Source organism: Agelaius tricolor, unplaced genomic scaffold (assembly GCF_023055355.1).
Source record: "Agelaius tricolor isolate 1412-34295 unplaced genomic scaffold, bAgeTri1.0.p SCAF_5, whole genome shotgun sequence".
Taxonomy (NCBI): domain Eukaryota; kingdom Metazoa; phylum Chordata; class Aves; order Passeriformes; family Icteridae; genus Agelaius; species Agelaius tricolor.
Window position 1 is genome coordinate 51,779,926 of NW_027269265.1, and position 15,831 is coordinate 51,795,756.

General features: G+C 48.6%; 1 protein-coding gene across 2 annotated transcripts in view; it reads right to left on the bottom strand.

Moving 5' to 3' along the window:
- Window positions 1-11,371: 11,371 nt before the first annotated feature.
- The window catches only part of SCUBE2 (signal peptide, CUB domain and EGF like domain containing 2), a 39,594-nt gene continuing 35,134 nt past the window's right edge, over window positions 11,372-15,831 (bottom strand). For both annotated transcript variants that reach the window (XM_071427946.1, XM_071427945.1), the window contains one exon: window positions 11,372-15,362. In XM_071427946.1, the coding sequence (XP_071284047.1) occupies window positions 15,210-15,362 (153 nt within the window). In that variant the 3' untranslated portion in view covers window positions 11,372-15,209. The remainder of the gene's footprint in view (window positions 15,363-15,831) is intronic.

Here is a 15,831-nt window from a genome sequence, read left to right on the forward strand (position 1 = left end):
ACTAATACACATTAACAAACTTAATAGAGTCTCATACTATGGAGACTGATTAATGTAACAGTTACAGAAGGTAATTTTCTTATCAGGATTCATAGCACACTTGGGTTTCATTCACTGCAACAGCAGGTGAGGGCAGCAGGTGCTTCCCTGAACTTTCTGCTTTCCAAGTCATTTGTTGCATGGACTAGGTGCAGAAAAAATGCAGCTCAGCCTCAGAGAGACAGTACAGATCTGTAAACACTCCCCGTGGGCTTGGTTCTTGTTAAACTGAGAGAGACTTTTGATGTGCTAGGCAAAGCAAGAAAAGCAGAGCTTAGCCCAGGATTTATGCCAAGCCAGACTTGTAGTGCACTTCCAGAGCTGGAACACTGATTGCCCTTGGCTCTGCCCCACCAACAGAGCCTGGGCTCACACTTTCTGCTCACCAAGGCACCACTGCAGCTCCTGCTCCTGGCCTGGGGAGTGGGGCTGGCACAGAGTGGGCAATGATGATGCCAGAACAGCAACCCCCTTTAAGTGGGTAAACTCACACATCTGAGTTCTGCAGCCAGGACAGTCCATGTGTGTTCAGCCCCTTCTCATGTGACCTGGGAGAGAGGAGGGAAAAAACCCAGCTGATGAGTCTGAACGCCATAAAACCCGAGCACATTATTGCACAGCCTGACAGAAAGGCCACAGCACATGAGCCAGCCCAGCTCAGTGAATGTGGCAGCCTGCAGAAGGGTAACAGGGCTGACAGTCTGCAGGGGAATAGAATTTGTATTCCCTATGCTGACTCAGCTCATTACACGACAGGACCATTGCTCCACTCTGGCACACAGGGCCAGGAGGATAAAAGCACCTTATTTTTCACCTTGGGAGCCATTTGGCACTTTTCCAGCTGATTAAATAAAGATATGCAACTGCATCCACGCTCTCCTGAAGGCAAGGAGGAAGCAAAAGGGCTGCTGACACTGAAACCAGGAGGCAATTTTTAGTATAAAAGCTTCATGGAGTAGCAGCACTCTGCCCAATGTATTAACAAATGCCCAGTCAGCTCTGGCTTATTTCACAAAGGGTAAAGCTGCAAGCACAGGTGGGGCACGAAAAGCCCCCTCACAGTGCAGCTCCAAGGCTGCAGCCTGTGTTTCCATTCAGCACACAAGCATTTGCTCTGAGCCCTGCAATTCCACTGCCTCTCTGTGTTACAAAGGCACTTTGTGCCAACAGCTCCGAGGAAAATCTGCTCAATGCTCAGGAGTAACAAACGAGATAAAAGCCTAATTCCTCTCTTGGTTTTTAATCCTGAGAAAGAGGGAAGGGGAAGAAGCAGTAAATCATCTGCTCAAATGGTGCAGGATCCACACTGAAGGAGGGGCTCAGTTTGGACAGCTCAGGGGTTAAGTGGTAAAATCATTTGTTTGCACAGATTAGCTGGTGGTATTTCTCCCCCTCCCTATACAATGTATCTAAATAGGGGCACATTTCAGAAAATTCCCATCCCCTCACTGGAGACAAGCCTGTGTGTGACCACTGTCCCTTACTCAAGAAAAGCTCCAAGGGACAAACCCACTTTTCTTGCTCTTTCCTGCCTCCCAGTGAAGGGGAGAGCAGCAAAGCAGCAGCAGGCAATGCAGGAACTGGGTCGGTCCTTTTTTTTTTTCCCCTCCTTTTCTTTGATTTCTCATCTTTCCCTAAAAAGAAGTGATTTGTTAGTAGTTGCCACATCCTGAAGAAATGCAGAGATGCCCCAGAAAACTCTGAAGAAAGGAAAGAGTGGTATAATTTAATAGAAACAGAAGTAGGCAGTAGGTCTGAAAGGAATAATTAACTCAGCACAAAGAAAAATTTTTAGAGAATTCATTTCCAGAGAAAAGACCGTGAAGAGCTTATGAAAATGGAATCACAATAATTAATGTATTAAAATAAGATTTCTGTCCATCAGTACATTGGTAAGGGTCAGTTCTAGCATAGTCAGGAAAATAACTGGAATAATTTAGAGACTAGGAACCAGTCCTTTCTAAAAGCGTTGGATACAAAAATCCAGAAGGATTTACTGAGCTACTTAATTATAATTTGTAGCTAGACAAAGACTATGGCTAGAGCTGGAGAAATCCTCTAACATACAAAGGTAGAGTCAGGTTGAGGCTCCTGAGAAACGTAGCCCATTTTGTCCAGTGGCCCCACACTCACCCCCTCTGTGTTTCCAGTGCTGACCAAGGCAAAGGACCTGCTGGGCTGGGATCTGGGCCCCATCACAGGCATTCCATGGACACAGCTATTCCCAGGGCATCTCCCTGTGTTTATCCCAGGTGCAACCCCAGCCTCCTGCCCGAGTGTGCTCTGTGCAGGGCCTGAGCTGGTGGCACCAAGCACAAAGCAGAGGCACAGGTGACACTGGGGGAGGAATCAGACACTCACAGCTTCCCCCAGGAGACTGAAGTGAATTTACCTGTCTGGTTCTCTTCATACACAGAGGCAGCAGGTGAATGAGAGTTTCAGCAACACAAAAGCTGCACATGTCAAAACAAGAGATTAAAATGGCAAGTCTTGCAAGAGCTCCCTTACCTTTATTTTCCCTTCTTTAAAGAGGCTGAAACGTGAGAAGGGTTGGTTTCCTTCAAAACAGGAGGAAATGGTGTGCACACAGGGCAGGTGATTTTCTCCCCAGTATGCACCCATACCAACCTCTGTTTATTATGTGCAACAGCAAAATTATTTCAGTGTAAAATTTTCAAAATTATTGATTTGAAGAAACATTAATAGATGCTAGTTCTCACCCTCCCAGATGTATGTTAGAGTAGAACTGCAAATATTTATTTTGAAGTAGTCTACACATATATTCAAAGTGCCAGCCATAACTACATCACTCAGACTTCCCAGACCTCAGGGGATTTCATTTCTCCTGCCCTGCAAAAGGCAGCTTGTGTGCCGAAGGCTTCCTCTGCTGCTGGGGCATTCCAAGCCATAAATTTTACATTCAGGTCATTAAATATATAGGAGGGATCTTGTTAAGGCTAAACCAGGGCGAGTCACTTCACACTACACAAACACCGTTTTCTCACTCCTCTCTCAACTTTCCAGAAGCCTGACATCTGGAGACCGAGGAGGAGCAAGGCAGGACACGCAGGAACGCCTCTGCTGCTCGGGATTTCTCAGCTCTGAAAGCCAGGAGGAAGAAAGAGGGCGCTGCTCTTCTTCCCATCAGCTTCTCTGTCGGTCCAGCAGGATCTGCTGAGAGATAACCTGAGCCTGCTGCTGCTGAGATCCTGGCTCTCAGGGGTAGGAGAGGGCAGGGAGACACAGGAGACACAGGCTCAGCGCTGGGTTCTGCTGTGAAAGAGATCACACGCGGGATCAAGCAGTGGGGCTGGGGTTTCCTGGCCCATCCTAGAGCCAGGAATGCTGGTGTGGGATTGCTGCAGTCAGTGTCGCTCCCCAGACCCGGCTCAGAGCTCCTGGACAAAGCAAAGCTTGACAACGAGCTGTACAAGCCAGAGGTGGTGCCCAACCATCTGAACAGCAGCCACCCCACAGGCAGAAAGAATCCTGCTGAGCCTGCCCCTGTTCTCTCCTTGAAACAGCTCCCAGCTGTCCCCAACAAAGGGAATACGGGCTCCCCCCAGCAGGGGAGCTGCAGGATGCTTTCACTGTCATGAGCCACTGGACTAATGCCACCTAACCAGAGACATGCAGGAGCAAGAACAGCACCCAGTTTTCTCCAACAGAGATGTGCCATTTTTTTCACCCATATTTTCCTTGTCCCTGTTGTCACCTTGTTGCAGGGGTTCCATACTGTTGTCTCCTTATCACAAAGGTTCCATACCTTCTGGGTGTTTCTCGTGGGCAGCACGAGCACTGACTCTTTCTCCTTCACAAAGCAGCCACAAACTCCAGTTCCCTTCTCACCCAGCCACCCCACTCTCTTATAGCATCTTCTTCTCACTGGTCACAGCTGTGGCCTGTTAAAGTCAGGCCTGTTCCTAATCTTTGATAATTGGCCCAGCTGCAACTCCTTAGGGGTAAGATTACTTTCTACACTATCTTTATTTTCCTATATTCTATCCCCCTACATGTCCCATTAGTAATTTTTGCCCTTCCTTCTGCCTAAGGGACAAAGGCTGTGCACAGCACTCAGGACAAAGCCCAGCCATGCTAGCAGCCAGTGATTTCTGGATACAAAGGAGTCCAGTCTTGGTCTAAATGCTCCAATACAACAATCCATTTCTATTCACCAACTCAAGCACCTGCTTAAATGCTTTTGTGAATATGAAAATTTCTCTTTCCTTACAAAATTTCTCCGTCCCAGCATGGTGAAAAGTCACTCCTTAGGACATAAAATATCACACCAAATCATGTGCAGTAGGTATACATTGCCCTAGGACACTTGGGACATCTGTGTTTGCTTTTACATCTCTGGGGCTAATCAATCAAAAGGCAGCTGGCCAAATTTTTCCTTGAGTCAACACCCTGAGCATTAGTGGAGATACAGTGAGGATGCATGGTGCCCTCAATGACATCTCTCCTTAGCTGCCTTCATGGCAGTAGTTCCCTAACCCAGTCCTAAGAAGTTTTAAACAATTACCCCTTGATTGTTGCAAGCATGGAACACTGGTTATCATTTTCTCCCTTTTACTTTCTCCTCAAACCAATAAATTATTCTCAGAAACAGCTGATGCCATGAGCAGATGCCCACAATGGACCAGGAGAAGAACACATGACAATCATTTTCCACTGGGATCCTGTTAGCCCAGGTGCTCATATCCAAAGTTTTCTCTTCCATAACCCTGTGCCTCCATCAATGTGAAATTCACACTGGCTCTGGGATAAAAGATGGAAGCTGTGGAGTGTGTGAGGCCACAGACTCAGTGCTCTGCCCTCTCCACACACCAACAGGACTGAAGCAACTGCAGAAACCCCACTTGGGAGTGAGAGCAAACCAAGGCAGTCTGAGCAGGAGCAAGCTCAGGACAGTCCAGCAGCTTGCACAGCAGAAAGGTTGTTCTGCATCTCCTGCTCTGGGTGACAAGTTTAGGGCTGGCACGGGGATCTGGAAGCTCCCTGCCACAGGGGGGAACTCTTAGTCCTGCAAGGAACTATGCAAACTCTTTTAAAGCCTCCTGCTTTTTCTGGCTTTCTATCCAGAGAAGTTCCCTCTGGCCAAGTATAAATCTGCTGCAGAGGCATTTCTCGTTCCAGATGCTTTGGAGTGGTATGATTCCTAAACAGCAGCACTTGGGGAGAGGGAGGGGAACTCCTCAAACAAACTCTGTGGAATTCACCTCATGGAGAAGAACAAATCTCAGAACATAATTTAAAACCTTGCAAAAATAAGATCACTCTGCCTCTGGAACAGGATGAATTCAGGTCAGCTCTGAAACAGAGCTGCCTTTTGAAGGGTTCCTCTATGGCTTACCCAGTTTACCAGGTGATTGTGACAAAAATAACAAACTCCAGTGATGCAGCAAGCAAGTGAGCTGAACAAAACTGGAATTTCCCAGCTCTTTTGCAAAAGCCCCAAGAACAGGTGCTTATTTCAACTCATGCCAATGTGGGATTCACCAAGGAACAACATTCTTACTATGCTCTTTAAAAGACTGACTGTGAACCTTTCCTGCCACTACCAGTTAAAGGAGTATTCATAGAAGGGTTTTGTTTGACAAATATTTCCACCTTCTTATGGAGCTTGGATCTAGGACAGCTTTGCACCTTTCCTGCAGAGGAGAAGAGAAGGGGGTAGCTTGTTTTGTGTATTGAGTCTGAAATTGATCTGGTTTCACAACAGACTAATATTCAATGAACTCAGGGTTTGAATGCTATAAGTTAAGGATACGTAAATTTTGGAATTTTAAATATTCAAATCCTAAATTCATGGAAAGCATCAAAATACCTTTCTTTTGGAACTTTGAGATAAATCCAAATCTGAACCCAAGATATTTACAGCACCCATTTAAGATAAAAATATTATTTACATCAGCATCAGAGGGAGGGTCACCAGAGTGTTAGTCAAACACAGGATCTCTCACCTCTGTGGAGCCCTTGTGTTTATTTTATGAAGTCAGGACTCCAGGGCTCTCAAGCATAAGTGAGCTCTCATTGTACCCTCCTGCCACAGCCCATGCAGAGCTGCAGCAGCTCCTGCCAGCCAAGAGCCAGCCAGAAATGTTACTGGATACTCAGGGCTAATATTTGCTCACCTACAAAATCATCAACAGGGCTTCAATGTGCCTCTCCTAACACAGAGGTTGTGTTTGCCATGTTGTGATTTGGGTGAATGCCTCCACCTCCAAGCCTAGGCAGCTGGGGGACACTGGAGCTCACACTGTGCCCCAAAGGGAAGGCAGCTGCCCCAGGGGAGCAGGAGCACGAGCACTGTGGGCAGGAATGATGAGGCACAGAGCACCTGGGGGTGTTTCTGCCCTGCCTGGGGATCATTTACTGCAGGATCATCTGTCCAGCCATCGGCAAGAGTCAAACTGTGACCAAGCTGAGCAACCAAACGATGGAGGGAATCAGTAGCTGACGACTGCACACACAATTTCATTTGCAAAGACAAATGTTCAAAGTCCATTATTGACACCTGTAAGGACTGAGTCACCTGAGTGATGGGGCCAGGCAGAGTGCCAGAATCACTCACTGTTCTCAAAGCAAATAGCAGCAACTGAAGTTACACATTCATGGCCCATTTCCTCCAGCTTCCTTTGAGGTTTGCTCTGCCTGGAAATCAACAACTTTCAACCCACACATTTCCTCACCAGTAATTTGGGAGAGACGGGGGAGCAGCCTTGACCAATGGTCAGAACTCAGTTCAGAAGGGCTCCTCTCATTCCAGCCTGAAGTGCAGCAATACCTGGCCCAGCAGCACCATATCTGCATTTTGTAAAAACAGATTTACTCAAATACAAGGTCATTTACGAATCACTCCATCCCCCAAACAAGGGACCAGAGGCAGTGGTGAGACCCAAGAGCTGCCGAGGTACTGAAGCCCCAGTTTCAGCCCCCCCTCCGGTGTTTGCCAGCAGGGATTGCAGCAGGATCTGCCTTTGCTGGGGCCACACGCTGCCCTTCTGCTGCCCTCTCGTGGGAATCCCTGCGGATGGAGCCCGGGCACAGCCCCGCTGCCAGGGCACAGCACGCAGGGAGCGGCACCGACCAGCACAGCCTCCCTGCCCAGCTCCCCAAACCCCCAAAACCAGCACAGCCTCCCTGCCCAGCTCCCCAAACCCCCAAAACCAGCACAGCCTCCCTGCCCAGCGCCCCAAACCCCCAAAACCAGCACAGCCTCCCTGCCCAGCTCCCCAAACCCCCAAAACCAGCACAGCCTCCCTGCCCAGCTCCCCAAACCCCCAAAACCAGCACAGCCTCCCTGCCCAGCGCCCCAAACCCCCAAAACCAGCACAGCCTCCCTGCCCAGCTCCCCAAAACCAGCACAGCCTCCCTGCCCAGCTCCCCAAACCCCCAAAACCAGCACAGCCTCCCTGCCCAGCGCCCCAAACCCCCAAAACCAGCACAGCCTCCCTGCCCAGCTCCCCAAACCCCCAAAACCAGCACAGCCTCCCTGCCCAGCTCCCCAAAACCAGCACAGCCTCCCTGCCCAGCTCCCCAAACCCCCAAAACCAGCACAGCCTCCCTGCCCAGCTCCCCAAACCCCCAAAACCAGCACAGCCTCCCTGCCCAGCTCCCCAAACCCCTAAAACCAGCACAGCCCCCCTGCCCCAGCTCCCCAAACCCCCAAAACCAGCACAGCCTCCCTGCCCAGCTCCCCAGCTCCCCAAAACCAGCACAGCTCCCCTGCCCCAGCTCCCCAAAACCAGCACAGCTCCCCTGCCCCAGCTCCCCAAAACCAGCACAGCTCCCCTGCCCCAGCTCCCCAAAACCAGCACAGCTCCCCTGCCCCAGCTCCCCAAACCCTCCAAAACCAGCACAGCCTCCCTGCCCAGCTCCCCCAAACCAGCACAGCCTCCCTGCCCAGCTCTCCAAACCCTCCAAAACCAGCACAGCCTCCCTGCCCAGCTCTCCAAACCCTCCAAAACCAGCACAGCCTCCCTGCCCAGCTCCCCAAACCCCCAAAACCAGCACAGCCTCCCTGCCCAGCTCCCCAAACCCTCCAAAACCAGCACAGCCTCCCTGCCCAGCTCCCCCAAACCAGCACAGCCTCCCTGCCCAGCTCTCCAAACCCTCCAAAACCAGCACAGCCTCCCTGCCCAGCTCTCCAAACCCTCCAAAACCAGCACAGCTCCCCTGCCCAGCTCCCCAAACCCTCCAAAACCTCTTTATCTGAGCCCCTCCCCAATATCCCAGGCAAGAAGAGACCCTGAGAGGTGTCTGAGGGAGGGATCAGTCTCCAGCATCTCACAAGAAGTTATGCCAGAGCATCCCTAAGCCAGACTGTCTTTGACTTCTCCAGCCCTGCACAAGGAAACATCCTGCTGGGGCAGATGGGCCTTTTTTATCCACTCCATGGCCAAATGGTCACACTGGACTTGTGTCCTGCCCAGGGCTGGGACAGGCATCTGTGCTGTGTTTGTTCCAGCACTGCTGCATCCCTCTCACACCATGGGCACTGCCTGCAGGGCTTTCTGCACAGCCCAGGGGCAGACAGCAATGCCTGCAGTGTTGAGCACTCCGTTCCTAGAGCTAAGCTTCCTTCTCCCACTGAATGAAGGTGCTGTTCTCAGCGTGGATGAGCCTTTTCAGGGTTTTATTTTTGTAAGTTTGCTGAGAGAATTAGCACCTACGGGAGCCAGGGCACAATAGCTGTGCTATGTAAGCCAGACAGGCCCCCTGAGCACTTTTCTGTCCTCCTGGTTTTAATAACTGATCTCAGCTTTTCCACACAGCCCCTCAGAGCAGCACTACAGCAGGAACAGCAAACTGGGGCCACCCAAAATCCATGAGCAGTGCTGTGTCACATACAGGCTCGTTCACTGGACGCAGAGATCCTGAACTCCCACTTTTCTGGTGTTGGGCAAGATGAAACAGGAAAGCCTTATAAATATGATTGTCTGGCAAAAGATTTAGAGAATATAGAAACTATAAGTGAGATTGAAATGAGAGCAAGCTTTGAGATACCTTAGCTACTGAACCACTGGAAAACAATGGTGTGGCTTTCAGACACGCCCAAGGGTCAGAGCAGACTCTGCCAGCTTGGCAGAAGGGGCCCAAAGAGGAGTTTTTAGGGTTTAAAATGTGACACAGTATGGTAATGTAATGATTCTTACAGGCTGGATGTAAATGCTATAAGATTTGTATCTTGTACTAGGTTGGTTAGTGAGAATTAGAATATTCAACACAGAAGAAGATTTATTGTACTGTAACGGGAACCTCGCTCTCTTACTCTCTCTCTCTCTCACCCTCTCATCCTCCCTACCCCTCTCTTCTCTCAGTCCTGCTCTGAGCTGTGGCTGGCAGCTCCCAGCAGGGCCCTGCACCCAGGCCCTTTGCAATAAACCCCAAATTCCACGCCCTGGCTGCAGAGATCTCTCGTGTCCGTCCATCCCGCCCGTCTGTCCTACCCCCTGATGTTCCTACATCTGGAATGCTTCCTCAATTTCCACTTTAAACCTCACAAAAATCACCATCCCCTCCTTTGCCCTAAGCCGCTTTCTGTGGCTGGGTTTTGCTCTGGGCAGCACCTCCAGGAGCCAGGTGAGCTGGCATTTTGCAGCAGGTGACAGCTGCCACTCTTGTATTTGACTGAGGCACAGAGGATGAGGAGCCTTCCTCCTGTCAGGCATAAATTTGTCCAGCACAGGAGTGTTTCATGGCTGCTTGCAGTGTGCATAGCAGGCAAAACCTGAACTAAGAACTACTAGACAACAAATTGCACCTCAAGTGACTACTTCAGAATATTTCAGCTTCCAAAGTAACTTCTTCTCTCCTTAAAACTGTGATCCCTTGATTTGCTGATCCCCAGAATCATCACAAAACTGAGATTTCATGGCATACGATTTGTGAGCATACATTGCCTACTGAATAAATTCCCCAATGGAAAAAAAGGGCTTGGATTGCATCAGATCAAGTTTAGCAGCTAGATAGTGTGAGGGAGTTTCCTTTATGAATTCTGCATTTATGCACATCTCCAATAAGAAACTTACTCTTCAAAATGTGCTTAATCAGACAAAATGCTGTAGTACCACACATATATTTAAACAGAGAAGGATACTACTTTTTTTTTTCTTTTTTTAACACCTACAATGATTTAATAAGAGCAGCATAAGAATGTCATATATAATTTACTCTGACTTGGAGAAAAATGAGATGAACTTACCTCCTGAGTGGCACGTGTCCCTCGAGCTCTGTGACTCCTGCTGTCCCCACAGGTGCTCCTGGCTGTTCCCTACACCCCAGCAGAACATGTACTGTGCAAAGCAGAATTCCACAAGGGACAGTGAAAACCTGCCTGTGAGCAAAAGATTTGTTCAAAATAAATGGGCAGCAGCAAGAGGTGCTGTGGGATGGGTTGGCTCCAGGGATGCCCAGAAACAACCCCAAGTTGGGCTCAAGTTCCTTAAGAAGCCCTTGTTTGTCCCCTCCAGCACGGTTTGGGTGCAACAGCATCCAAAGGAGGGGTGGAAGAGAGTTGACATTTTTGTTGTGACAGGTTTTGCAGTCCACACCTATTTCATTTACAGGATGCCATCTATATGCATGAGAGGAAAAGCATTTGCATTTAAGCTTGTTTAATTCAGAAATATTTGTGGGCCACCATTCTTTGCAGCATTCTGTTCCAAAGGATTATCATGATGCTGCTCTTTCCTGCTCACCCACACCAGACCTCCTCTGGTTCCTTGGATTTAAATAAGCTTCAAGCCTTGCTCTCCATATTCCCTTCTTCATTATTTCTGTTATGTGAACACCCAAAGGTCCCAGTCAGAACTTCAGGAGTTCCCAGGACAGCTCTTACTGACATTCCCTGTCCCAGGGGGTATCTGAGCACTCGTGTCCATCGCTGCAGTCCAGCACTGGCAGCACTCACAGAACCAGGGAGAATATTTAAACAACACAGTTTTCTGTGTGATCAGCCTGTAGCCACCACACTCTTCCAGGACCTCTGTACTCCTGTATGCCATTTACTCCTTGCCACATAAACCAGCATCACCTTTCCACAGCAAACAGCTGAATGACACAGTTGTGTCTTCCAAAACCACACCAAATGAGCCTGGGTGGACACATCCAGTGAAATACAAATCAGTTCTTGTCACTGTGATCAAAGGAAGCTAAGGGTCAAACAGGCAGTTGAATAAATTCAGGAGAAAATATTGGGATTGCTTTTATAAAAGTTTGATAGATGGACTAAACCTAAAACTCTGAACATAATATTAAAAAAAGAAAACAAACAGAAAAACAGTGTTAAAAATTACTATAGATTGACTTATTTTCAATTTCCTATGACCTAATTCTACTTTTCAATTCTAAGAAATTAAGCCAGTGAATTTAATGACATTGTGGTATAATCTTAAAAGCATCCTGGGAACTTGTGTCTTAACACAAGCTTTCACGTTGTTTTCCTTGGTTTGGGGGTTTTTTTAATTATTTTTCATTTTAAACCTTGTGGTTTGGGGTTGGGGTTTTTTTGTTTGTGTGGGTTTTTTTGGTTTTGTTTTTTAGGAAAAATAAGCAGATTAATCTACAAAGTAATAAAACACTTTGGATTTACTTTAAGTTTTTTATCCTGTCTTCATGCAGCTTGTTACAACAGACTGACTGACTCCAGCTCATCATATAGGAGACATTTTTAGAATATTTTTTAGAATTAATACCAGGATAATTCTGGTATTTTACTTGCCAGAATTATGTGCACCATTAAATATGTGAAGAATTGTATCTTTATCTGTATAGATGCAGGCTAGTAATGTATTACATGAAACAGAATGCTGTGGTAAGCAGATGTTCCCAGGATAAACTGTATCTGATTTGCAATAACTTGTTAAACAACCATTAAATTTGTCAAAACTATTATTTAGCACAGAAAGATAACTAAAAATATTACCCAAGCACTTAATGCAGCTAAAAGTTCACTGGTTTATTTCTCTTATCAAGAGTAACAGTCTGAAACATTTTACATTAATTTACAATCATCAAAAGATCCTTGTGTTTATCTGACATAGGTGACATTGAGCCATCCAGTTAGCACTAATCATTATTCCAAAAATTCAATCTTGTTTTATAAGGTTAAACATTTTTGAGTCATTTGTTGCCAAAACACATCATCACTCTACAACCACACAGAAAGTAGAAATTGACATTTCTACAGAGCCACTACCATCACTATGAAGACACAATGCCAAGTTTACAACATTCTGCAAGTTATCACTCCTCCCAGCATTCAAGGCAGCAAAAATTCCCTCTTCACTTCTTACTGCACGCACAGGAAACACAGTAAAAGGGGAAATTTTGGTCCATAATGTCACATCAAGGGTAACAGAAGTGCTTCCGAGTCATTTGCTATTTAAGCAGGAAACGAACAGGGCTGTGGAACAATGAGGATTCTTCTCTGAGAAAGGGCAGGTTTTCTCCTCAGCCTCAGACTGTGCACACTCCTCTCCTCCCAGCAGTGAAAATGGCCTGTGTGAGCCAGGAGAAGCAAAGCTGAGATCCCTGAGGGTCCCAGCAGATGTGCAGGGCAGGGCTGTGCTGGGCAGGACTAGGAGAGGAGATGCAGTGTGATAAACCCAGAGCACGGATCAGTAACTCACATACAGAGCAGCACAGCCCAGTTTCACCCATTAGAAACATTGGGATGTTTCACAACTCTGGCTTCCTCAAGCCCTGGTTGAAGCCAGTCACTGGTTTGTGTCCCTCAGCAGGGCAGGGCAGAGCTGTTCAGAGCTGCAGCCTCCCCGGCAGGGAGCACTCCAAGAGCTGCCCTGTTTGCCTTGGCCCCAGCACGCAGCCCACAGCAAAGCCCCTCCTCTGGGCTTGGCCAGAAGCTGGCACCCCATGGCCTGTGCCACAGTGCCCAGCACAGAGCAGGGCTGCAGCACCCTGGCCACTCCAGAGTGCTCCACTGCCTCACAGGGGTGGCTGGTGGCTCCCTGGGGCTCCCTGCACTCTGCTTCTGGCATGGGGAGCCTCCAACAGCGTGGGCTAGGGGCTGTGCAGCCAAAGGGAAGCCAGCTGGAAATGCCCTCCGGGGCTCTCCGCACAGCAGCACGCTCCAGCAGGGATGCAGCAAAGCCTCTCACCACCCCCTCCTCCTGTTCTGGCATTCCTCAGCCACCCCCTCCCCAGTCACACTGCTTTGTGCCTTCTGCCAGGTGTGCCTGTCCTCTCTCCCACAGAGGCAGCAGCAGGACCCTGTTTGGGATGAAGCACAGCTGCCAGGAGCACACAGAGGAGGAGCTGTGTTCCCTCCCCTCTGCTCTGCCAGCTCTCCCTGTGGCTCCTGCAGCAGGCCTGTGCCTTGCCACAGCCTGCCCAGGGCAGCAGGGAGACACAGCTCCCTCCTGGCAGTAGCACAAGCCATTTCCCACCTCTGGCCAGGCTGAGCAACTCCTCCCCAGCAGCAGGAGGGGCACAGCACCCCACAGCCCCATCCTGAGGGGCTCTGCTCCCCAGCTGTGGCCAAAGCCATTGTCCCTCCCTGTCACACCATGGCCAAGATGTGTCCTTGTCCCACACACAGCTCAGCAAGGCTGAGGCAGGAGCCCCCATTTCAGATTCAGAGCCCAGCTCCTGGTGAGGGTTTCTGCTGTCACACTGTGGGTGTGGTATTTTCCACACAGAGCAGTTAAACACCATGTGCCAATGCGGTGAAACCCAGCAGGTCTGACTCCACACCCTGGGAAAGGGAGCACTGGCCCTGGCTACCCTGGGAAATGTAAGTACTGCTCCTAAGATGGCACAGAGAGGGAGTTTGGTGCCCACTGCACCCCTTGGCATGGCCAGTGGCCAAAGGACAGAAGTCACAAGTCCATTTCCAAATGGATGGGACTGTGGCTGTCTCCCTTCAAGGCAGAAGGTCCTCGAGGTACATTACTCAGAGAATGGATTGGATGGCCAGAGGAGATGTGGGTGTGGACAGAATAGCACTGAGACAACATTTTGATCAGCACAGATTTCCTTACAGGCCCTCTCAGAATAGCTTTGTCTCCAATGGGAAACAGCCTGAGGAGAAGGACACAGAGCCTGGGAATCCCAAGGAACAATTTGCCATAGACAACTTTTGTGGCCTCAGTCTGGCTGAATCATTGTCCCTCCTTCTCTCCAGTCAGACAGGGAAAGCAGCCCTTCTCTGCTCCACAAGGTGCTCAGAAAAGGTGGAGAACATGACAGCTGAGGTTCATACAAGAACCTTATTCAGCTTTAAACAGTGTTGTACCAAGAGCATCATCTATGCAAAGCCTGCATTTAAAATGGGGCTTCTGTGTTCACCTGCAGGTGCTCAGAGGGCAGAATTTTACACAACTTGGAAAATGCCTTTTGCTGTCCCAGGCCTATGCATGGGAACAACACTGGGATTTAGGAAATAATCTGATCTGCTCTAACAGCTGCAGACAGCCCAAAATGGAAATGTCCAGAGGGTCAGGGCCTGTTTTCCACTGCTGTGGTGCCCACAGTTTATTCTGGTATCACTCCACGTAAGCCAATAGGTCACGAACATGGACATTGAGTGAGCCAGACCCTGCTGAACATTCAAGCTGATATTCAACCCTTTGCTTCATGCCACATGTAGTTCAGAGAAAAACTGCACCCTGTGCAGTTCTTGGCCTCATTGGTTTGAATTTACACTGTGTCAACCTCAGCTCTGAATTTCCTGTGTAGCAAATGTTAAGAGAGTCATCAATCCTGTTCTCACTTTCAGCGAGACCGAGCCTGAACCCAGCTTTGTTGAGGTAACATGCATTAATGGCAGCCCAGGTTCATCCCAAACCACACTGCTTAGCCTGTCTGTCCTCATTAGCTTTTAGAGGTGCTGATGAAGCAACGGGGCAGAGCTCTACAAACTTCTGCTTGGCACCCTTCAGTTACAGAAACAATGGGCAGTCTCCAATTCAGGGACCCGTGAGGTATCCTTTGGTACCCAAAAGGTATTATCTGGAAAGAAATCAAAATTCTGTTCACCAAAATATTTATATTAGCTGAGAAAGCCAAACTCTGCCAAGAAGGGAGCTGGCGAGCTTCCCTGGAGAGTCTCTGCCAATGTGTAGAACACAGAGAGCAGCCCCACCTACCACAGCCCCTCTGTGCATGCCCAGGGCTGGTTCAGCTTTTAAGTTCAGTGCCAACTATTTGTAAGGTCTCAAAAATCTGGAGACTTTGGAGCGCAGCAGCCGAATGAAGGATCTTGGGAACATCTCTCTGGACTCCTGGGCTGTGTACTTGAAGTAGTTCTGAGGGTGTGCCAACACGTCAAACAGTGCTTTTATCAGCTTCTTGTCCTGGGAAAAGGGAAGCAGATTTCATTGTAGCTCCACTGAGGAGTTATGGTCAGTATCACCAAAGTTTAATGCCTGTCTAACTCTAAAAAGATTATGGGGGATTTTACTTTTCAAGTGTTTCAAGGGCTTGGAAGCATAGCAGAGCAAGGCTGACTTTCAGGCTCCTGGAAAGTCACTGGTGCTCCAAATTAGCAGCTCCAGAATTTCTTCCCTCCTCATACATCCAAGAACAGCAAACAAACCACAAAATGAACACACACTTGAGCTGATATCCAGCAAAACAAAGGCATGCACTCAACTTGCCTATGGAAGTCCCCTAACCAAGGTTGGAGAAATCCACAAAGAGGTTTCTTTTGCCCAGGGAGGAAAAGCCTTTGCTAACCTACAGGCTACAAGAAGCAGCACGCAGTGCTTTCCCAAGAAATCAGTTTCCCTGGTAGCTCTGATCCACCTTCAGTCCCCCTGAGCA